The sequence below is a fragment of the Salmo salar genome, chromosome ssa24 (genome assembly GCF_905237065.1).
Source record: "Salmo salar chromosome ssa24, Ssal_v3.1, whole genome shotgun sequence".
In the NCBI taxonomy this organism is placed as follows: Eukaryota; Metazoa; Chordata; class Actinopteri; order Salmoniformes; family Salmonidae; genus Salmo; species Salmo salar.
The window spans coordinates 47040922-47064836 of NC_059465.1; the positions used below are offsets into that span (position 1 = coordinate 47040922).

The 23915-nt window shown below is 46.4% G+C and overlaps 1 protein-coding gene across 1 annotated transcript; it reads right to left on the minus strand.

Moving 5' to 3' along the window:
• Window positions 1-4581: 4581 nt before the first annotated feature.
• Window positions 4582-21552, minus strand: LOC106585985 (bone morphogenetic protein 3). Its single transcript, XM_014172740.2, has 3 exons — window positions 20241-21552; window positions 15029-16008; window positions 4582-8529 (listed from the first exon to the last, which is right to left on the minus strand). The coding sequence occupies exons 1-3, from the start codon at window positions 20521-20523 to the stop codon at window positions 8338-8340; spliced, it is 1455 nt and encodes a 484-aa protein (XP_014028215.1). The 5' UTR covers window positions 20524-21552; the 3' UTR covers window positions 4582-8337.
• Between the last annotated feature and the right edge of the window lie 2363 nt (window positions 21553-23915).

A 23915-nucleotide genomic window follows, 5' to 3' on the forward strand; every position in this document is an offset into this window, starting at 1 on the left:
CAGGACAATAACCTAAAACACAAGGCCAAATCAACACTGGAATTGCTTACCAAGAAGACAGTGAATATTTCTGAATGGCCGAGTTATAATTTTGACTTAAATCTCCTTGAAAATCTACGGCAAGACTTGAAAATGGCTGTCTAGCCATGATCAACAACCAATTTGACAGAGCTTGAAGAATTTTGAAAAGAATAATGGGCAAATGTTGCACAATCCAGGTGTGGAAATCTCTTAAGAGAATTACCCAGAAACACTCACAGCTGTAATCTCTGGAAAAGGTGATTCTAACATGTATTGACTCAGCTGGTGAATAGTTATCTGATTATGATACGGCGCCTTCGGAAAGTATTCAGACCCCTTGACTTTTTACACATTTTGTTACGTTACAGCCTTATTCTACAATGGATTAAATAAACACACACACACACACACACACACACACACACACACACACACACACACACACACACACACACACACACACACACACACACACACACACACACACAGATCCAGCTCATGAGCTCCATCCGCAAGAGATGTGAATATAAAAAGGAAAATTAATGTGTTTATGCAACAAATGTTAGTGCATTGAATCGTATCGCATTGAATCGCATTGAATCGTATTGTATTGAATCGCATTGAATCGTATTGCATTGAATCGCATTGAATCGTATTGTATTGCATTGAATCGCATTGAATCGTATTGTATCGCATTGAATCACTTTGAATTGTGTTGAATCGTATTGAATCGAATTGTATTGCATTGAATCGTGTTGTATCGCATTGAATCATATTGTATCGCATTGAATCGTGTTGTATTGAATCGCATTGAATCGTATTGCATTGAATCGCATTGAATCGTATTGTATTGTATTGAATCGCATTGAATCGTATTGTATTGCATTGAATCGCATTGAATCGTATTGTATCGCATTGAATCGTATTGAATCACATTGAATTGTGTTGAATCGCATTGAATCGAATTGTATTGCATTGAATCGTGTTGTATCGCATTGAATCGTGTTGTATCGCATTGAATCGTATCGCATTGAATCATATTGTATCGCATTGAATCATATTGTATCGCATTGAATCAAATTGTATCGCATTGAATCAAATTGTATCGCATTGAATCATATTGTATCGCATTGAATTGTATTGTATCGCATTTAATCGTATTCACCCCCTGGACAGGACACTAGCCCCCCCGGACAAGACACTAGGCCCCCCCCTGGACAGGACACCCCCCCTGGACAGAACACCCCCCCTGGACAGGACACTAGTCCACCCCTGGACAGGACACCCCCCCCTGGACAGGACCCCCCCGGACAGGACACTAGTCCATCACCTGGACAGGACACCCCCCCCTGGACAGGACACTAGTCCACCCCCGGACAGGACACTAGTCCACCCCCTGGACAGGACACTAGTCCACCCCCTGGACAGGACACCCCCCCTGGACAGGACACCCCCCCTCCTGGACAGGACACTAGTCTATCAAACTGCTGATATACCTGTACCTTATGACCTGTAAGGAAGCGCTTCATTCAGATACATTCATCACTCAAACGGAACAATGCTGGAGGATGGCAGACAAGCACTTCACAATAGTTTACATATAAACAAAAACAATGTGTATCCAAAACAATAGTGTTTACTGGATATAATTTGCAATAGTATCAGGATGTACATTTTTTATTAGCAACCAATGATTATTATCAACAACAACATCAAAAAATTCACTCATTGAAAACTCTCTCTGTTCTCTTATATATAACCCCATTTTTATAAAAGTAAATCTATGTTTGCTAGTTGGAGACAGTTCAGCTCAGGTTAGTCCACGTCAGCTGATTCCGTCCCTTCGGTTGTTCTGTGATTCTATAATTCCATAGAATGTTCTAGATTGTTCACGAAGAAGCCTTTTGAAACAGTGATTCTGAATTCCATTTCATTTGATCAGGGGTCCCTTCTCCAAGAGAGACAGCATTAGAATAGCATTGACATATAGTGCATTATATACAACAACAACAACAACAACACTGTACAAATCTATATTCAAATAAATCTAGCGTTTGCCTCTACATTGTATTCTACCTGCTGTAAATAAATATTTGGTTGACTGACTTCATTATGTAGGAAATAGTTGAATCCATAGCTAAGTAAAGACTGGAAAGACATGGCGATCCACCAGTGATGGTATCCAGTCATGCCTTTCGAGTCTCTCAGTGATGTATACTGCACATGCATTTAGAGACAATACCAATGTCTGGTTGTCTATCTCACTAATGAGGGCTTGGTAGCCAATGACGAGCCAATGACGGGTTTGAATAATGATTTCATCCTGCTCTCACATCAAGCCAGTTGTAGATAACATGTTGTTACTCGATATGGCTGTGTTATTCTAAACTACACTCACCACGGCCACTTTATTAGGTACACAACCACGTTCACCAAAATGGATGGCTGTCATACAGACAGTGAGTTACGTGGCCCTGCCTTGCTATATAAAGCAGGCAGACAGGCATCAAGGCATTCAGTTACTGTTCTATTGAACGTTAGAATGGGGTAAAACGAGTGACCTAAACGACTTTGAGCGTGGTATGATTCGGTATCTCCTAAATCGCCGTCCTCCTCCTTCACGTGTACCTAATAAACTGTCCGGATACTAGATGGGTGTACCTAATAAACTGGCCTGATACTAGATGGGTGTACCTAATAAACTGGCCTGATACTAGATGGGTGTACCTAATAAACTGGCCTGATACTAGATGGGTGTACCTAATAAACTGGCCTGATACTAGATGGGTGTACCTAATAAACTGGCCTGATACTAGATGGGTGTACCTAATAAACTGGCCGGATACTAGATGGGTGTACCTAATAAACTGGCCTGCTAGATGGGTGTACCTAATAAACTGGCCTGCTAGATGGGTGTACCTAATAAACTGGCCTGATACTAGATGGGTGTACCTAATAAACTGGCCTGATACTAGATGGGTGTACCTAATAAACTGGCCTGATACTAGATGGGTGTACCTAATAAACTGGCCTGATACTAGATGGGTGTACCTAATAAACTGGCCTGATACTAGATGGGTGTACCTAATAAACTGGCCTGATACTAGATGGGTGTACCTAATAAACTGGACCCGGTAATCCTACTACTACTACTACTACTGCTACTACTGCTACTACTGCTACTACTACTACTACTACCACTACTACTACTACTACTACTACTACTGCTACTACTACTACTACTACTACTACTACTACTACTACTACCACTACTACCACTGCTGCTACTGCTACTACTACTACTACTACTACTACTACTGCTACTACTACTACTGCTACTGCTACAACTACCACTACTACTACTACTACTACTGCTACAACTACTACTACTGTTACTACTACTGTTACTACTACTACTACCACTACTACCACTGCTGCTACTGCTACTACTACTACTACTACTACTACTACTGCTACAACTACCACTACTACTACTACTACTACTACTACTGTTACTACTACTACTACTACTACTGCTACAACTATTACTACTACTACTGCTACTACTACTACTACTACTACTACCACTACTACTACTACTACCGCTACTACTACTACTACAACTGCTACTACTACTACTACTACTACTACTACTACTACTACTACTACTACTGCTACAACTACTACTACTGTTACTACTACTGTTACTACTACTACTACTACTACTACTACTACTACTGCTACAACTATTACTACTACTACTGCTACCACTACTACTACTGCTACTACTACTACAACTACTACCACTACTACTACTACCACTACTACTACTACTACCGCTACTACTACTACTACTACAACTGCTACTACCACCACTACCACCCACCGCTCTGTATGCGTTGAAAGCAGCACCGAGCCTATTCAACTACAACACTAAAATAAAATATATTCTCAGGTAAACTATAAGGAAGCTATTCCACTTTCTTTCTTTTTACCACATTTTATCCCAGACTTGAATGTATGAAATATAGCTTACTTGTTTTGCATATGAATTATTCTTAGAAGTTCTATCAATATTGTACAATTTTACTTTATGGATAAACTATCTAAACAATGAAAAAATATGTATGTAATGCACTCTACATCACAATATCTGGCTTTGGAATCAAATATATCTCTCTATAGCAGCCAAGGCAATACGTATGTACACATGATGTTCATATATAGTGAGTAACACAGTCATAGTAGGGACATAGACACTGTAACATATAACCATGCAGTACAAAATGGAGGATGAGTACGAGAGGGAGGAGGAGGAAGAGGTGGAGGAGTTGGAGAGGAAGGTGGAGGAAGAGGAAGAGGAGGAGGTAAAAGGAAGAGGTGGAGGTGAAGAGGTAGATGTGAAGAGGAGGAGGAGGTGAAGAGGATGAGGAGGTGGAGATGAGGGAGGAGGAGGATGTGGAGGAGGGAGAGGAAGAGGAGAGGGAGGGAGGGAGGGAGGGAGGGAGGGAGGGAGGGAGGGAGGGAGGGAGGGAGGGAGGAGGAAGAGGTGGAGGAGTTGGAGAGGGAGGAGGAGTTGGAGAGGGAGGAGGACGGAGAGGTGGAAGAGAGGAGGAAGAGGAGGTGGTAGAGGAAGAGGTGGAGAAGAGGAAAGGGGGAGGAGGAAGAGGTGGAGGAGGTTCCTTTGTAATGGTAAAAAACAACAACTCATAACTGGGGAGGAAGGATATAGAATGTGTGTCTGTCTGACCACTTCAGTCAACCCAGAAAAGTCCCACTGAGGCAATACTGGGGTGATGAGGCTGTACTGGGGTGATGAGGCTTTCCTGGGGTGATGAGGCTGTACTGGGGTGATGAGGCTGTACTGGGGTGATGAGGCTGTACTGGGGTGATGAGGCTGTACTGGGGTGATGAGGCTGTACTGGGGTCCTGTGGTTATTAAAACAGGGGCTGTACTGGGGTCCTGTGGTTATTAAAACAGGGGCAGTACTGGGGTCCTGTGGTTATTAAAACAGGGGCTGTACTGGGGTACTGTGGTTATTAAAACAGGGGCTGTACTGGGGTCCTGTGGTTATTAAAACAGGGGCTGTACTGGGGTCCTGTGGTTATTAAAACAGGGGCTGTACTGGGGTCCTGTGGTTATTAAAACAGGGGCAGTACTGGGGTCCTGTGGTTTTTAAAACAGGGGCTGTACTGGGGTCCTGTGGTTATTAAAACAGGGGCTGTACTGGGGTACTGTGGTTATTAAAACAGGGGCTGTACTGGGGTCCTGTGGTTATTAAAACAGGGGCTGTACTGGGGTCCTGTGGTTATTAAAACAGGGGCTGTACTGGGGTCCTGTGGTTATTAAAACAGGGGCTGTACTGGGGTCCTGTGGTTATTAAAACAGGGGCAGTACTGGGGTCCTGTGGTTATTAAAACAGGGGCTGTACTGGGGTCCTGTGGTTATTAAAACAGGGGCTGTACTGGGGTCCTTTGGTTATTAAAACAGGGGCTGTACTGGGGTACTGTGGTTATTAAAACAGGGGCTGTACTGGGGTCCTTTGGTTATTAAAACAGGGGCTGTACTGGGGTCCTGTGGTTATTAAAACAGGGGCTGTACTGGGGTCCTGTGGTTATTAAAACAGGGGCTGTACTGGGGTCCTTTGGTTATTAAAACAGGGGCTGTACTGGGGTACTGTGGTTATTAAAACAGGGGCTGTACTGGGGTCCTGTGGTTATTAAAACAGGGGCAGTACTGGGGTCCTGTGGTTATTAAAACAGGGGCAGTACTGGGGTCCTGTGGTTATTAAAACAGGGGCTGTACTGGGGTCCTGTGGTTATTAAAACAGGGGCTGTACTGGGGTCCTGTGGTTATTAAAACAGGGGCTGTACTGGGGTCCTTTGGTTATTAAAACAGGGGCTGTACTGGGGTCCTGTGGTTATTAAAACAGGGGCTGTACTGGGGTCCTTTGGTTATTAAAACAGGGGCTGTACTGGGGTCCTGTGGTTATTAAAACAGGGGCTGTACTGGGGTCCTGTGGTTATTAAAACAGGGGCTGTACTGGGGTCCTTTGGTTATTAAAACAGGGGCTGTACTGGGGTACTGTGGTTATTAAAACAGGGGCTGTACTGGGGTCCTGTGGTTATTAAAACAGGGGCAGTACTGGGGTCCTGTGGTTATTAAAACAGGGGCAGTACTGGGGTCCTGTGGTTATTAAAACAGGGGCTGTACTGGGGTCCTGTGGTTATTAAAACAGGGGCAGTACTGGGGTCCTGTGGTTATTAAAACAGGGGCTGTACTGGGGTCCTTTGGTTATTAAAACAGGGGCTGTACTGGGGTCCTGTGGTTATTAAAACAGGGGCTGTACTGGGGTCCTGTGGTTATTAAAACAGGGGCTGTACTGGGGTCCTGTGGTTATTAAAACAGGGGCAGTACTGGGGTCCTGTGGTTATTAAAACAGGGGCTGTACTGGGGTCCTGTGGTTATTAAAACAGGGGCTGTACTGGGGTCCTGTGGTTATTAAAACAGGGGCTGTACTGGGGTCCTGTGGTTATTAAAACAGGGGCTGTACTGGGGTCCTGTGGTTATTAAAACAGGGGCTGTACTGGGGTCCTGTGGTTATTAAAACAGGGGCTGTACTGGGGTCCTGTGGTTATTAAAACAGGGGCTGTACTGGGGTCCTGTGGTTATTAAAACAGGGGCTGTACTGGGGTCCTGTGGTTATTAAAACAGGGGCAGTACTGGGGTCCTGTGGTTATTAAAACAGGGGCTGTACTGGGGTCCTGTGGTTATTAAAACAGGGGCTGTACTGGGGTCCTGTGGTTATTAAAACAGGGGCTGTACTGGGGTCCTGTGGTTATTAAAACAGGGGCTGTACTGGGGTCCTGTGGTTATTAAAACAGGGGCTGTACTGGGGTCCTGTGGTTATTAAAACAGGGGCTGTACTGGGGTCCTGTGGTTATTAAAACAGGGGCAGTACTGGGGTCCTGTGGTTATTAAAACAGGGGCTGTACTGGGGTCCTGTGGTTATTAAAACAGGGGCTGTACTGGGGTCCTGTGGTTATTAAAACAGGGGCTGTACTGGGGTCCTTTGGTTATTAAAACAGGGGCTGTACTGGGGTGCTGTGGTTATTAAAACAGGGGCTGTACTGGGGTCCTTTGGTTATTAAAACAGGGGCTGTACTGGGGTCCTGTGGTTATTAAAACAGGGGCAGATACAGTGAACTGTTTTGGCTTTGTACTCTAGCACTTTAGATTTGAAATGATACAGCACTTTTTTGTACCAAGTTCCCCCATTTTAGGGGACCAAAAGTATTGGGACAAATTCATTTATATGTTTCCTCAGTTTTAGAGGAAAAGTGAAGTATTTGGTTCCATATTCCAAGCATGCAATGACAACATCCAGCTTGTGACTCTATAACATTGTTGGGATGCATTTGCTGTTTGTTTTGGTTGTGTTTCAGATTATTGTGTGCCCAATAGAAATGAATGGTAAATAATGTATTGTGTCATTTTGGAGTCACTTTAATTGTAAATAAGAATAGAATATGTTTTGTAAACACTTCTACATTTAAATCTGGATGTTACCGTGGTTACAGATAATCGTGATGAGTGAGGAAGTTAAAGACGCACAAATATCATGGGCGTATGTGTGCATCTGTAACTTTCTCACTCATTGTGATTCATTAAGGACAACTTTAATACACATAAGTGAATTTGTCCCAATACTTCTGGTCCCCTAAAATGGCTGGACTAGGTACAGAAAGTGCTGTACTTTCTAAACGGTTTACCCGATATGAATGAAAATACACTCAAATGAAAGCTGACAGTCTGCACTTTAACCTCGTAGTCATAATGAATCATTTAAAATCCTAAGTGCTGCAGTACAGAGTCAAATCAACAACAAATGTGTCCCCTGTCCCAATACTTTTGGAGCTCAGGAATCACAGAAGGTCCTTCATTCGGGGTGTTTTCGCCTCATTAAGGTGCTGCCTCAAACTGCATTAGGTCCTCCTCTCCAGCGGTATTCAAACAAGTAAAAAGCCATGACGACGATGATGATGATGGTGGTGATAGCGATGATGGTGATGATGATGAGACTAGTCAGCTGTTTATTTCCCAGGGTGCTTCAGGCTTCCAGTAGGAGGAAGGTCCAGCAGTCTTTCCCTGAAATGGTCCATCTTCATTTAGATAGTAGACTGTAATCCCTCATCTCTCTGCCAGTGCAAAAGTGGAAAATCATTGATCCTTGAGAGGTGGCTATGTTGCAGAGAGATTGTTCTGTGTGTGTGTGTGTGTGTGTGTGTGTGCGTGTGTGTGTGTGGTAATTGTCCCTATCTGCAGGCGCAGGAATCCACAGTCATGTTTGGGTAGACTTTGAGTACCACGTTCTTGTCCTCGTCGAAGAAGAGGATGGAGAGTGAAGACATCTTGTCTGGGACACAGCAGGGCTCGGGTATACCGGACACCACCCCTACCGCTCTCACAATGCTCTGGATGGTGGCGTGGTTACTAGGCTTCAGAGACTACAGGACAGAAGAGAAGGAGGAAGTTAAAGATGACATTCCTTCTGACTGGAGTAACTAACCGGGCGACGTTCCTTCTGACTGGAGTAACTAACGGGACGACGTTCCTTCTGACTGGAGTAACTAACGGGACGACGTTCCTTCTGAATGGAGTAACTAACGGGACGACGTACCTTCTGACTGGAGTAACTAACGGGACGACGTACCTTCTGACTGGAGTAACTAACGGGACGACGTTCCTTCTGACTGGAGTAACTAACGGGACGACGTTCCTTCTGACTGGAGTAACTAACGGGACGACGTTCCTTCTGACTGGAGTAACTAACCGGGCGACGTTCCTTCTGACTGGAGTAACTAACGGGACGACGTTCCTTCTGACTGGAGTAACTAACGGGACGACGTACCTTCTGACTGGAGTAACTAACCGGGCGACGTTCCTTCTGACTGGAGTAACTAACGGGACGACGTACCTTCTGACTGGAGTAACTAACGGGACGACGTTCCTTCTGACTGGAGTAACTAACCGGACGACGTTCCTTCTGACTGGAGTAACTAACCGGACGACGTACCTTCTGACTGGAGTAACTAACCGGACGACGTACCTTCTGACTGGAGTAACTAACCGGACGACGTTCCTTCTGACTGGAGTAACTAACGGGACGACGTACCTTCTGACTGGAGTAACTAACCGGGCGACGTTCCTTCTGACTGGAGTAACTAACCGGGCGACGTTCCTTCTGACTGGAGTAACTAACCGGGCGACGTTCCTTCTGACTGGAGTAACTAACCGGGCGACGTTCCATCTGACTGGAGTAACTAACCGGACGATGTCTGAGAGAGCCGGCGTGATGTCACCATTCTCGACTCAGTGACAGGTTGTTGAAAGAAAAGTAAGTCAAAACATCATATGCACACTTGTGTTCAATTGCTATCAACACAGACTGCAAGTCATAATATACGACATTTCACATCCCCCTTGTTGTTCAATATCAAAAAGCAATAAACTACATTACTCTCCAAATCGGGGTCACCGGAATTTGTTGACGTAAATTTGGGATCATGAGCAGAAAAATGCGGAAACCCAAGTGTTAAGATCATAATGGAGAAACAACGGTAGACAACAGTAGTCCTACAGTCTGCCACACGGTGGAGCTGAAGGGCCACTGAAGTTGACAAACTGAGTCTGTGAGTTGCTGTTATATGACCCTGCCAAGCCAGGCTCTGGAGAGCTACACTGTGCAGGACTGTGCAGGACTTTGTTACATCAAGAACTTGGAACAAATGCCTGCCAGAACAAAAACCTGCTCAACCTGCAGCTCTCCAGGATGAGGGTTGGGGACCCTGGCTAACCAAGTATCAGAACCTGCAGCTCTCCAGGATGAGGGTTGGGGACCCTGGCTAACCAAGTATCAGAACCTGCAGCTCTCCAGGATGAGGGTTGGGGACCCTGGCTAACCAAGTATCAGAACCTGCAGCTCTCCAGGATGAGGGTTGGGGACCCTGGCTAACCAAGTATCAGAACCATACAGCTCTGCAGGATGAGGGTTGGGGACCCTGGCTAACCAAGTATCAGAACCTGCAGCTCTCCAGGATGAGGGTTGGGGACCCTGTCTAACCAAGTATCAGAACCATACAGCTCTGCAGGATGAGGGTTGGGGACCCTGGCTAACCAAGTATCAGAACCTGCAGCTCTCCAGGATGTGGGTTGGGGACCCTGTCTAACCAAGTATCAGAACCTGCAGCTCTCCAAGATGAGGGTTGGGGACCCTGTCTAACCAAGTATCAGAACCATACAGCTCTGCAGGATGAGGGTTGGGGACCCTGGCTAACCAAGTATCAGAACCTGCAGCTCTCCAGGATGAGGGTTGGGGACCCTGGCTAACCAAGTATCAGAACCTGCAGCTCTCCAGGATGAGGGTTGGGGACCCTGGCTAACCAAGTATCAGAACCTGCAGCTCTCCAGGATGAGGGTTGGGGACCCTGGCTAACCAAGTATCAGAACCATACAGCTCTGCAGGATGAGGGTTGGGGACCCTGTCTAACCGAGTATCAGAACCATACAGCTCTGCAGGATGAGGGTTGGGGACCCTGTCTAACCAAGTATCAGAACCATACAGCTCTGCAGGATGAGGGTTGGGGACCCTGTCTAACCAAGTATCAGAACCATACAGCTCTCCAGGATGAGGGTTGGGGACCCTGGCTAACCAAGTATCAGAACCTGCAGCTCTCCAGGATGAGGGTTGGGGACCCTGGCTAACCAAGTATCAGAACCTACAGCTCTCCAGGATGAGGGTTGGGGACCCTGGCTAACCAAGTATCAGAACCTGCAGCTCTCCAGGATGAGGGTTGGGGACCCTGGCTAACCAAGTATCAGAACCATACAGCTCTGCAGGATGAGGGTTGGGGACCCTGTCTAACCAAGTATCAGAACCATACAGCTCTCCAGGATGAGGGTTGGGGACCCTGTCTAACCAAGTATCAGAACCTGCAGCTCTCCAGGATGAGGGTTGGGGACCCTGGCTAACCAAGTATCAGAACCTGCAGCTCTCCAGGATGAGGGTTGGGGACCCTGGCTAACCAAGTATCAGAACCTGCAGCTCTCCAGGATGAGGGTTGGGGACCCTGGCTAACCAAGTATCAGAACCATACAGCTCTGCAGGATGAGGGTTGGGGACCCTGTCTAACCAATTATCAGAACCATACAGCTCTGCAGGATGAGGGTTGGGGACCCTGTCTAACCAAGTATCAGAACCATACAGCTCTCCAGGATGAGGGTTGGGGACCCTGTCTAACCAAGTATCAGAACCATACAGCTCTGCAGGATGAGGGTTGGGGACCCTGTCTAACCAAGTATCAGAACCATACAGCTCTGCAGGATGAGGGTTGGGGACCCTGTCTAACCAAGTATCAGAACCATACAGCTCTCCAGGATGAGGGTTGGGGACCCTGTCTAACCAAGTATCAGAACCATACAGCTCTCCAGGATGAGGGTTGGGGACCCTGGCTAACCAAGTATCAGAACCATACAGCTCTCCAGGATGAGGGTTGGGGACCCTGTCTAACCAAGTATCAGAACCATACAGCTCTGCAGGATGAGGGTTGGGGACCCTGGCGAACCAAGTATCAGAACCATACAGCTCTCCAGGATGAGGGTTGGGGACCCTGTCTAACCAAGTATCAGAACCATACAGCTCTCCAGGATGAGGGTTGGGGACCCTGTCTAACCAAGTATCAGAACCATACAGCTCTCCAGGATGAGGGTTGGGGACCCTGTCTAACCAAGTATCAGAACCATACAGCTCTCCAGGATGAGGGTTGGGGACCCTGTCTAACCAAGTATCAGAACCATACAGCTCTGCAGGATGAGGGTTGGGGACCCTGTCTAACCAAGTATCAGAACCATACAGCTCTCCAGGATGAGGGTTGGGGACCCTGTCTAACCAAGTATCAGAACCATACAGCTCTCCAGGATGAGGGTTGGGGACCCTGGCTAACCAAGTATCAGAACCATACAGCTCTCCAGGATGAGGGTTGGGGACCCTGTCTAACCGAGTATCAGAACCATACAGCTCTGCAGGATGAGGGTTGGGGACCCTGTCTAACCAAGTATCAGAACCATACAGCTCTCCAGGATGAGGGTTGGGGACCCTGTCTAACCAAGTTACAGAACCATACAGCTCTGCAGGATGAGGGTTGGGGACCCTGTCTAACCAAGTATCAGAACCATACAGCTCTGCAGGATGAGGGTTGGGGACCCTGTCTAACCAAGTATCAGAACCATACAGCTCTCCAGGATGAGGGTTGGGGACCCTGTCTAACCAAGTATCAGAACCATACAGCTCTCCAGGATGAGGGTTGGGGACCCTGTCTAACCAAGTATCAGAACCATACAGCTCTCCAGGATGAGGGTTGGGGACCCTGTCTAACCAAGTATCAGAACCATACAGCTCTCCAGGATGAGGGTTGGGGACCCTGTCTAACCAAGTATCAGAACCATACAGCTCTCCAGGATGAGGGTTGGGGACCGTGTCTAACCAAGTATCAGAACCATACAGCTCTGCAGGATGAGGTTTGGGGACCCTGTCTAACCAAGTATCAGAACCATACAGCTCTCCAGGATGAGGGTTGGGGACCCTGTCTAACCAAGTATCAGAACCATACAGCTCTCCAGGATGAGGGTTGGGGACCCTGTCTAACCAAGTATCAGAACCATACAGCTCTCCAGGATGAGGGTTGGGGACCCTGGCTAACCAAGTATCAGAACCATACAGCTCTCCAGGATGAGGGTTGGGGACCCTGTCTAACCAAGTATCAGAACCATACAGCTCTGCAGGATGAGGGTTGGGGACCCTGTCTAACCAAGTATCAGAACCATACAGCTCTGAAGGATGAGGGTTGGGGACCCTGTCTAACCAAGTATCAGAACCATACAGCTCTGCAGGATGAGGGTTGGGGACCCTGTCTAACCAAGTATCAGAACCATACAGCTCTCCAGGATGAGGGTTGGGGACCCTGTCTAACCAAGTATCAGAACCATACAGCTCTCCAGGATGAGGGTTGGGGACCCTGTCTAACCAAGTATCAGAACCATACAGCTCTGCAGGATGAGGGTTGGGGACCCTGTCTAACCAAGTATCAAAACCATACAGCTCTCCAGGATGAGGGTTCGGGACCCTGTCTAACCAAGTATCAGAACCATACAGCTCTGTAGGATGAGGGTTGGGGACCCTGTCTAACCAAGTATCAGAACCATACAGCTCTCCAGGATGAGGGTTGGGGACCCTGTCTAACCAAGTATCAGAACCATACAGCTCTGCAGGATGAGGGTTGGGGACCCTGTCTAACCAAGTATCAGAACCATACAGCTCTGCAGGATGAGGGTTGGGGACCCTGTCTAACCAAGTATCAGAACCTGCAGCTCTGCAGGATGAGGGTTGGGGACCCTGTCTAACCAAGTATCAGAACCTGCAGCTCTCCAGGATGAGGGTTGGGGACCCTGTCTAACCAAGTATCAGAACCTGCAGCTCTCCAGGATGAGGGTTGGGGACCCTGTCTAACCAAGTATCAGAACCATACAGCTCTCCAGGATGAGGGTTGGGGACCCTGTCTAGCCAAGTATCAGAACCTGCAGCTCTGCAGGATGAGGGTTGGGGACCCTGGCTAACCAAGTATCAGAACCTGCAGCTCTGCAGGATGAGGGTTGGGGACCCTGTCTAACCAAGTATCAGAACCATACAGCTCTGCAGGATGAGGGTTGGGGACCCTGTCTAACCAAGTATCAGAACCTGCAGCTCTGCAGGATGAGGGTTGGGGACCCTGTCTAACCAAGTATCAGAACCATACAGCTCTCCAGGATGAGGGTTGGGGACCCTGGCTAACCAAGTATCAGAACCTGCAGCTCTCCAGGATGAGGGTTGTGGACCCTGTCTAACCAAGTATCAGAACCTGCAGCTCTCCAGGATGAGGGTTGGGGACCCTGTCTAACCAAGTATCAGAACCTGCAGCTCTGCAGGACGAGGGTTGGGGACCCTGGCTAACCAAGTATCAGAACCTGCAGCTCTGCAGGATGAGGGTTGGGGACCCTGTCTAACCAAGTATCAGAACCATACAGCTCTCCAGGATGAGGGTTGGGGACCCTGGCTAACCAAGTATCAGAACCATACAGCTCTCCAGGATGAGGGTTGGGGACCCTGGCTAACCAAGTATCAGAACCATACAGCTCTCCAGGATGAGGGTTGGGGACCCTGTCTAACCAAGTATCAGAACCATACAGCTCTCCAGGATGAGGGTTGGGGACCCTGTCTAACCAAGTATCAGAACCTGCAGCTCTGCAGGATGAGGGTTGGGGACCCTGTCTAACCAAGTATCAGAACCATACAGCTCTCCAGGATGAGGGTTGGGGACCCTGTCTAACCAAGTATCAGAACCTGCAGCTCTCCAGGATGAGGGTTGTGGACCCTGTCTAACCAAGTATCAGAACCATACAGCTCTCCAGGATGTGGGTTGGGGACCCTGTCTAACCAAGTATCAGAACCTGCAGCTCTGCAGGATGTGGGTTGGGGACCCTGTCTAACCAAGTATCAGAACCATACAGCTCTCCAGGATGAGGGTTGGGGACCCTGTCTAACCAAGTATCAGAACCTGCAGCTCTCCAGGATGAGGGTTGGGGACCCTGTCTAACCAAGTATCAGAACCTGCAGCTCTCCAGGATGTGGGTTGGGGACCCTGTCTAACCAAGTATCAGAACCTGCAGCTCTCCAGGATGAGGGTTGGGGACCCTGTCTAACCAAGTATCAGAACCATACAGCTCTGCAGGATGAGGGTTGGGGACCCTGTCTAACCAAGTATCAGAACCATACAGCTCTCCAGGATGAGGGTTGGGGACCCTGTCTAACCAAGTATCAGAACCTGCATCTCTCCAGGATGAGGGTTGGGGACCCTGTCTGGGAAACACATACTGGCACATTATATTATTATTACATGAAGCATGAAGACATACCTTAGGCATGGGGAACTGACATGACCCTGAGCAGTAGTAGGCATCAAAAGACTTGGGAGATATAATCCACTCGCTCCAGCCAATATCTGCAAAGTCCACCTTCAGATAGCGACGAGCACAGTTCCGTGGTTCGTTCCACTGCTTCTTACGAGACTTCTTTATCGTCTGCTCATCAAACTGCAGCAGGGGCATCTTACCGCCGTGCCTCTGGCTCTTACCACGCGTCTTTTTCCTCGGCCGACGGACTGGCTTGTTCTCCAGCGGTTCGTAGGGGCTGGTCTCGTCCCAGCCCGTCGTCTCATACGGGTACTCCGGCCCCGGTAACTCGTTGTTCTGGAGTGGGAGGAGGACGCTAGCCGAGCGCCGGCGTCTGTGAGGAGGCGCCTGTTGTTGCGCGGCGGTGTTATTCCGAGCGTGCAGCCCCAGTCTATCGAAGCCAGAGGCGAAAGCCCCTTCTCCAGCCGTAGTCGTCGTTTGATGCCTCTGTAGTGTCGACACCACGCTCTCAGGCTCGGAGATGGCCGAGTCGTTGGCGTAGACCAGGATGTAAGGAGAGCGGTCTGAGAGGAGCTTCTTCCAGGGCCTGGGTCCAGGCTGGGATGCCACGTCTATCCCGATCAGTAGCTCACGATGATGCTTGGCTTGGTTCACCACCCGGGTGACGTCCTTCCACTGCCAAGAGATGAAGTCCCTGTATAGTGTAGACATGTTGATCACAAAGTGGCCCAAAGCCCTGGTGTGGTTATCCACTGAGGAGAAGCTCCACACACCCATCTGGACGTGGCTGTGTCTCCTGGGGCCGTGGCGGAACGGGGACGGAGCTCCACAGCTCTTGGGCCTGGTGGTGCTGCTGCAGCCAGGGTGCCGGGTGCTGTTCTGGAGGTCTCCTATGTAGTAGTGGAGCGTGGCCGACAGGACGGCCTCTGACTTGGTGAGAGAGGTCAGGTTGAAGATCTGGAGCTGCTGGTTGTTGATGGTGCCTGGGAGAGCAATAGGACGGGGCAGTTAGTATAGAGCCCACACATTCAAATGATTTATACCTCTGACACCAGGTGGGTGCAATTAATGATCAGGTAGAACAGAGAAGCAGCAGTAATATGGTAAGATTTGAACACCCCTGGAATAGAGAGTATAAGTCAGAGAGGTCCACGTGTCCACACAATTACATGAATTATAGGATCTCTATGTGCATATCGTTCAATTTAGTTTCAAACCTGGAGCAGAACAAAAAAATTATAATTAGAGGCTATTTAAGCCAGGTCCACAAACCCTATCATTCAAGTGTTTCAAAGCTTCAAATGGCATTTTCTAGGGAAATCTTGCAATAATAACCAATCACTAGTCATTTGGTTCCCAGTTAACAAATGTTAGTTTGACAGAATGTTATTTGGAAAGAGAACCTGAAGGGAATGTTCTGTGTGGGTTTTCTGTAGGCTGCAGTGACGGCAGTGAACACAGCATTGCCTACCTTATCCATCCCCCTGCATTATCAACACATTCCAGCAGGAGGCACTGTTTTCTAACGTATGGGTGCTGAACCCTGACGGGTTCTACATGGCAATAGGGAGTTCTATGATATCAGTGGTTATATCCCAGCGTGACAACTGCATAATGGCCTCTTGAATGTAAAAAACATTTATATTTAGGAGTTAGATAGGCCACACCAGCCCAGTTTACACCAGACATTCCATTGGAAAGTTGAATAAAGTTAAAGGAAAATGCAGATGTAACACAAACAGACACAAATGACCTGTCCTTTCATTGGCTACTCACCCATAAACACAGACACAAATGACCTGTCCTTTCATTGGCTACTCACCCATAAACACAGACACAAATGACCTGTCCTTTCATTGGCTACTCACCCATAAACACAGACACAAAAATGTATAACAGGCTTGAAGGCTACTGTTAGTCCAAACCATTTCCCTACGGTTAAGGTTAGGGTTAGGGTTAAACAACCTGTGAAGCAGCCGTTCATTTCCCTGGGCTACTAAACAACCGGTGAATCAGCCGTTCATTTCCCCAGGCTACTAAACAACAGGTGAAACAGCCGTTCATTTCCCTGGGCTACTAAACAACCTGTGAAGCAGCCGTTCATTTCCCCAGGCTACTAAACAACCTGTGAAACAGCCGTTCATTTCCCCAGGCTACTAAACAACCTGTGAAACAGCCGTTCATTTCCCCAGGCTACTAAACAACAGGTGAAACAGCCGTTCATTTCCCCAGGCTACTAAACAACAGGTGAAACAGCCGTTCATTTCCCCAGGCTACTAAACAACAGGTGAAACAGCTGTTCATTTCCCTAGGCTACTAAACAACAGGTGAAATAGCCGTTCATTTCCCTAGGCTACTAAACAACAGGTGACGCAGCCTTTCATTTCCCCAGGCTACTAAACAACAGGTGAAACAGCCGTTCATTTCCCCAGGCTACTAAACAACAGGTGAAACAGCCGTTAATTTCCCCAGGCTACTAAACAACAGGTGAAACAGCCGTTCATTTCCCCAGGCTACTAAACAACAGGTGAATCAGCCGTTCCGTTTGGGTAATGGGCTCAGTGTTCCATTGGTTGGGCTTTGGATCAACAAGTGCTTTATAGTCCCAACTATACAAACACCTTCCTAATATTGAGTCGCACCACCTTTTGTCCTCAAAACAGCATCAATTCATCAGGGTAATGGACTCTACAAGGTGTCTAAATCGTTCCACAGGGATGCTGGCCCATGTTAACTCCAATGCTTCCCACAGTTGTATCAAGTTGGCTGGACAAGTTGTCTTTTGGGCGGTGGACCATTCTTGATACACAAGGTTAAGTGTTGACCATGAAAATCCCAGCTGCGTTGCAGTTCTTGACACACTCAAACCGGTGCGCCTGGCACCTACTACCATACCCCGTTCAAAGGCTCTTAAATATGTTGTCTTGCCTGTTCACCCTCTGAACGGCACAAACACACAATCCATGTCTCAATTGTCTCAATGCTTATAAATCCTTCCTGTCTCCTCCCCTTCATCTAAACTGATTGAAGTGGATTTAACAGGTGACATCAATAAGGGATCATAGATTTATACCTGGATTCACCTGGTCAGTCTGTGTCATGGAGAGAGCAAGTGTTCTTAATGTTTTGTCCACTATATATATATATATATACACACACACACACACACACACACACACACACACACAGACACAGACACTATATACACACAATCACACCCTACACTGACAGTCTCACACAAAACCCACACACATTCACATACACTAGATACACACACACACACTCATACCGACAACACAAACACTCATACCGACAACACAAACACTCATACACACACACACACTCATACCGACAACACAAACACTCATACACACACACACACTCATACCGACAACACAAACACTCATACCGACAACACAAACACTCATACACACAAACACTCATACCGACAACACAAACACTCATACACACACACACTCATACCGACAACACAAACACTCATACCGACAACACAAACACTCATACACACAAACACTCATACCGACAACACAAACACTCATACCGACAACACAAACACTCATACACACACACACACTCATACCGACAACACAAACACTCATACACACACACACACTCATACCGACAACACAAACACTCATACCGACAACACAAACACTCATACACACAAACACTCATACCGACAACACAAACACTCATACACACACACACTCATACCGACAACACAAACACTCATACCGACAACACAAACACTCATACCGACAACACAAACACTCATACACACACACACACTCATACCGACAACACAAACACTCATACCGACAACACAAACACTCATACACACACACACACTCATACCGACAACACAAACACTCATACCGACAACACAAACACTCATACACACACACACACTCATACCGACAACACAAACACTCATACCGACAACACAAACACTCATACCGACAACACAAACACTCATACCGACAACACAAACACTCATACACACACACACACTCATACCGACAACACAAACACTCATACCGACAACACAAACACTCATACACACAAACACTCATACCGACAACACAAACACTCATACCGACAACACAAACACTCATACCGACAACACAAACACTCATACCGACAACACAAACACTCATACCGACAACACAAACACTCATACACACACACACTCATACCGACAACACAAACACTCATACCGACAACACAAACACTCATACCGACAACACAAACACTCATACCGACAACACAAACACTCATACACACACACACACTCATACCGACAACACAAACACTCATACCGACAACACAAACACTCATACACACAAACACTCATACCGACAACACAAACACAAACACTCATACACACACACACACTCATACCGACAACACAAACACTTTCACACTAATAATTTGCTGCCGTTACTGTGTTCTTTATTTTCATCTTATTATTATCTATCCTGATGTCACTTTACCCTGCCTTCATGTACATATCTACTTCAAATACCTTATTATTATCTATCCTGATGCCTAGTCACTTTACCCTGCCTTCATGTACATATCTACCTCAAATACCTTATTGTTATCTATCCTGATGCCTAGTCACTTTACCCTGCCTTCATGTCCATATCTACCTTATTATTATCTATCCTGATGCCTGGTCACTTTACCCTGCCTTCAGGTAGACCTCATACCTCTACACGTTGATCTGGTACGGGTACTCCCTGTATAGTTCCATTCCACAGGGCACAGACATCAATCAATTCAATGTCTAGTTTTGTTTTACATTTGGTTGAGTTGTAAACGAACTTGAAATCAGCAAACAATTTCACTCTTGGATCTACGTTTAAAAAAATAAATAAATGAAATGAAAAGCGCTAATGTTGATTACTTTTTGAAAAATGCAATTAGTTGTTGATTCAACGTCATCACATATATATTTTTTGAAGGGGTTTGAAATGACGTGGAAACAACATTGATTCAACCAGTTTGTAACATGTTGGACTCACATGTTGGATTCTTGTGTATTTTATTCCTCTTGTGTTCATATATATTTTTAAAATTACATTTATGGTAACTCTACATAGTTGTGAAAGGCTTCTAAGGAAGAATTTCATTGTTAATTCTACATTCGTTAAATTCGGCATGTGACAAATACACATTTAATTCGATTTACCCCAATGCGCTTTAAAGCTGCGGACCGTATTCCCATCCTTGAAAGGAAATCCTTCACAGTTGTATTTGTCGTAAAGCATCTGCATGTGTTCCGTCATAGTATCCTGTAAAAACAGGTCTGGCTCGTTTTTCTCTGAGCCGTCTTTGTCCCCCCGGGGGGCACCTGAGTACTCAGATTCACTTTTTCTTTTCAACCCAGTGAAATGATCTTTCAACATCGCGCAATATCCACCGAATAGATAGGTCCATCCGAGCAGCAGCAGTAACTGCGGACAGAGAGCCATGTTCCCAGTGAGAAATAGTAGTAGTGGTGGACACTTGCAGTCAGAACAACTTGCTGGTCAAAATCTCCCACTAAGAACGCGTGTCCCAGCTCCTCTTAACAGTGAAAATAGGTGGCATCACCTTGAGATTCGACCAGTGTTCATTTGTTTAATAAATCACCTGGAAAAACTCGACACTCACTAAAAGAAAGAAAGAAAAGATGAGGTGATAGCCAACAAAACGACAGTGCTCTGTGCTCCTGCAACGCGCTCCGCTCTGCGTGTCTGCCGTGAAGTTGAAAAGTTAAATCAAAGTTGCTCTCTCTCTCTCTCTCTCCGTTGAGTGAATAAGGACTCCCTCTTCCCCAGGTCCACCTAGTAGCTAATAGTGTTGAAGAGAGAAGCAGCTCTTGGTTTTGTTCAGATCTGGGCAGATCTCTCCATCCATCGACAGCAAATCGTCCCCTTTCTCAGCTTTCATTGAAGCTGAAGGATGTTGTGTTTGGTAAAATATATGGCTAGTGGGACCAGCTGGGTATTACTACTGGGACCAGCTGGGTGGTACTACTGGGACCAGCTGGGTATTACTACTGGGACCAGCTGGGTGGTACTACTGGGACCAGCTGGGTATTACTACTGGGACCAGCTGGGTATTACTACTGGGACCAGCTGGGTATTACTACTGGGACCAGCTGGGTATTACTACTGGGACCAGCTGGGTATTACTACTGGGACCAGCTGGGTGGTACTACTGGGACCAGCTGGGTATTACTACTGGGACCAGCTGGGTATTACTACTGGGACCAGCTGGGTGGTACTACTGGGACCAGCTGGGTATTACTACTGGGACCAGCTGGGTGGTACTACTGGGACCAGCTGGGTATTACTACTGGGACCAGCTGGGTATTACTACTGGGACCAGCTGGGTGGTACTACTGGGACCAGCTGGGTATTACTACTGGGACCAGCTGGGTATTACTACTGGGACCAGCTGGGTATTACTACTGGGACCAGCTGGGTGGTACTACTGGGACCAGCTGGGTATTACTACTGGGAGGGAGAGAGAGAGAGAGATGCTCAGGACAGATAGGTTATAATAACCTATGTCCTCTTGTTTCTATAATATAGTTGGTCAACGTTAAATTAAAATGTTTCCTTTTTTTCATGAGCAATTCAATTATTTATAAAAAATGTAAAAAAAAACTCACTTCAATTTGTCTTAGAATATTTATTAAAGTAAAACATGGTTCTTCTCAAGTTATTTGATTAATAGTAGCCTAGGTTACTGTGGTGTTGAAAACCAGATGCTCGTCACATCTCGGGCCAACGGCCCCGGTCGTCGTGATGCACCAACAGACTGAGTCATCATGTCATCTCAACTGACAACGCGTGAAAACTACTTCTGCAAAGCGCTGTATGTCTGGGCCGCGCGGTGCTGAATGAAACGGCTTATTGTCGGGTATTAAAGGCTTTCTCCCCTATTTAGGCCAGTTCAATAGAGCTAAGCGCACGCATCCTGTATATCACGGTGCGATCCGGATGCTGCAGCGCGTCCCCTACACACCAGATCCATGTACGGTTATTAGATAGGGGCTTCCCAACCCCACCCTCTAACCCATCCTCCTGTGATGTCACTGCGGTCTTGTTCTGGGTCACTCGGCAGGAAATGATTATTTCCCCATCCGTCCGTCCCACGCTGGACAGCGCGCTCTCTCTCCCTCTCTCTCTCTCCCTCTCGCTCTCTCCCTCTCGCTCTCTCGCTCTCTCTCTCTCTCTCTCTCTCTCTCCCTCTCTCTCTCTCCCTCTCGCTCTCTCTCTTTTTCTCTCTCTCTCTCTCTCTCTCTCTCTCTCTCTCTCTCTCTCTCTCTCTCTCTCTCTCTCTCTCTCTCTCTCTCTCTCTCTCTCTCAGGATACATATGCTCTCCATTCCAGATTAGAGAAGTTCCACGTAATATTGTCATGGATTTTCTACGGTAGAGTAGGTCAGGGCGTGACGAGGTTTTGTCCAGTTTAAATTTTCTATGTTGTTATGTTCTAGTTTCTGTTTTTCTATGTTTGTTTTTTTGGGGGGGATGATCTCCAATTAGAGGCAGCTGGTCATCGTTGTCTCTAATTGGGGATCATATTTAAGTAGATGTTTTTCCCACCTGGGTTTGTGGGAGATTATTTTGAGTTAGTGCATGTTGCACCTCTTCGTCACGGTTTGTTGTTTTTGTTTATTCGTTTATTTGTATGTCTTGCATCGTTTCACAGTTATAATAAAATGTGGAACGATACACCCTTGGTCTCCATCATACGACAACCGTGTCATGGACCTATAACCCCAGTATTGATACTTGTTATTGTCATGGACCTATAACCCCAGTATTGATACTTGTTATTGTCATGGACCTATAACCCCAGTATTGATACGGACCTATAACCCAGTATTGATACTTGTTATTGTCATGGACCTATAACCCCAGTATTGATACTTGTTATTGTCATGGACCTATAACCCCAGTATTGATACTTGTTATTGTCATGGACCTATAACCCCAGTATTGATACTTGTTATTGTCATGGACCTATAACCCCAGTGTTGATACTTGTTATTGTCATGGACCTATAACCCAGTATGGTTAAGTTGTCAACTAACGTAAATTATATGTGAAATTAACAAACAATGTCAGCGGATTTAAGTTAAATGTTGGGTGAAAATAAGACGAAATGTCCTTACCTTGATGACTTTTTTGCAAATCCAATCATTTTTCCACGTTGAGTCAACGTTGGTTGAAATGACGTATAAACAACGTGACTAAAACTGATTAAAAAGAAAATAAACTGTTCTATGAAACAAAGATAAATTATATAAAGAATGATAGTAAAAAGCTTTGGAGCTCCTTAAATGAAATTCTGGGCAAAAAGGCAAACTCAGCTCCATCATTCATTAAATCAGATTGCTCATTCATCACAAAACCCACTGATATTGCCTTTTAATATTTTTTTTTATTGGAAAGATTAGCAAACTAAGACATGCCAGCAACAAACGCTGACACTACACATCCAAGTATAACTGATCAAATTATGAAAGACAAGCATCGTCATTTTGAATTCCGTAAAGTGAGTGAGGAAGAGGTGAACAAATAATTGTTGTCTATCAACAATGACAAGCCACCGGGGTCTGACAATCTGGATGGAAAATGACTGAGGATAATAGCGGACGATATTGCCACTCCTATTTTCCTACAAGAAAGTTTGTGCCCTCAGGCCTGGAGTGAAGCATAAGTCATTCCGCCACCCAAGAATAGTAAAGCCCCCTTTACTGGCTCAAATAGCCGACCAATCATCCTGTTACCAACCCTTAAACTTAAAGAAAAATGGTGTTTGACCAGATACAATGCTATTTTACAGTAAACAAATTGACAACAGAC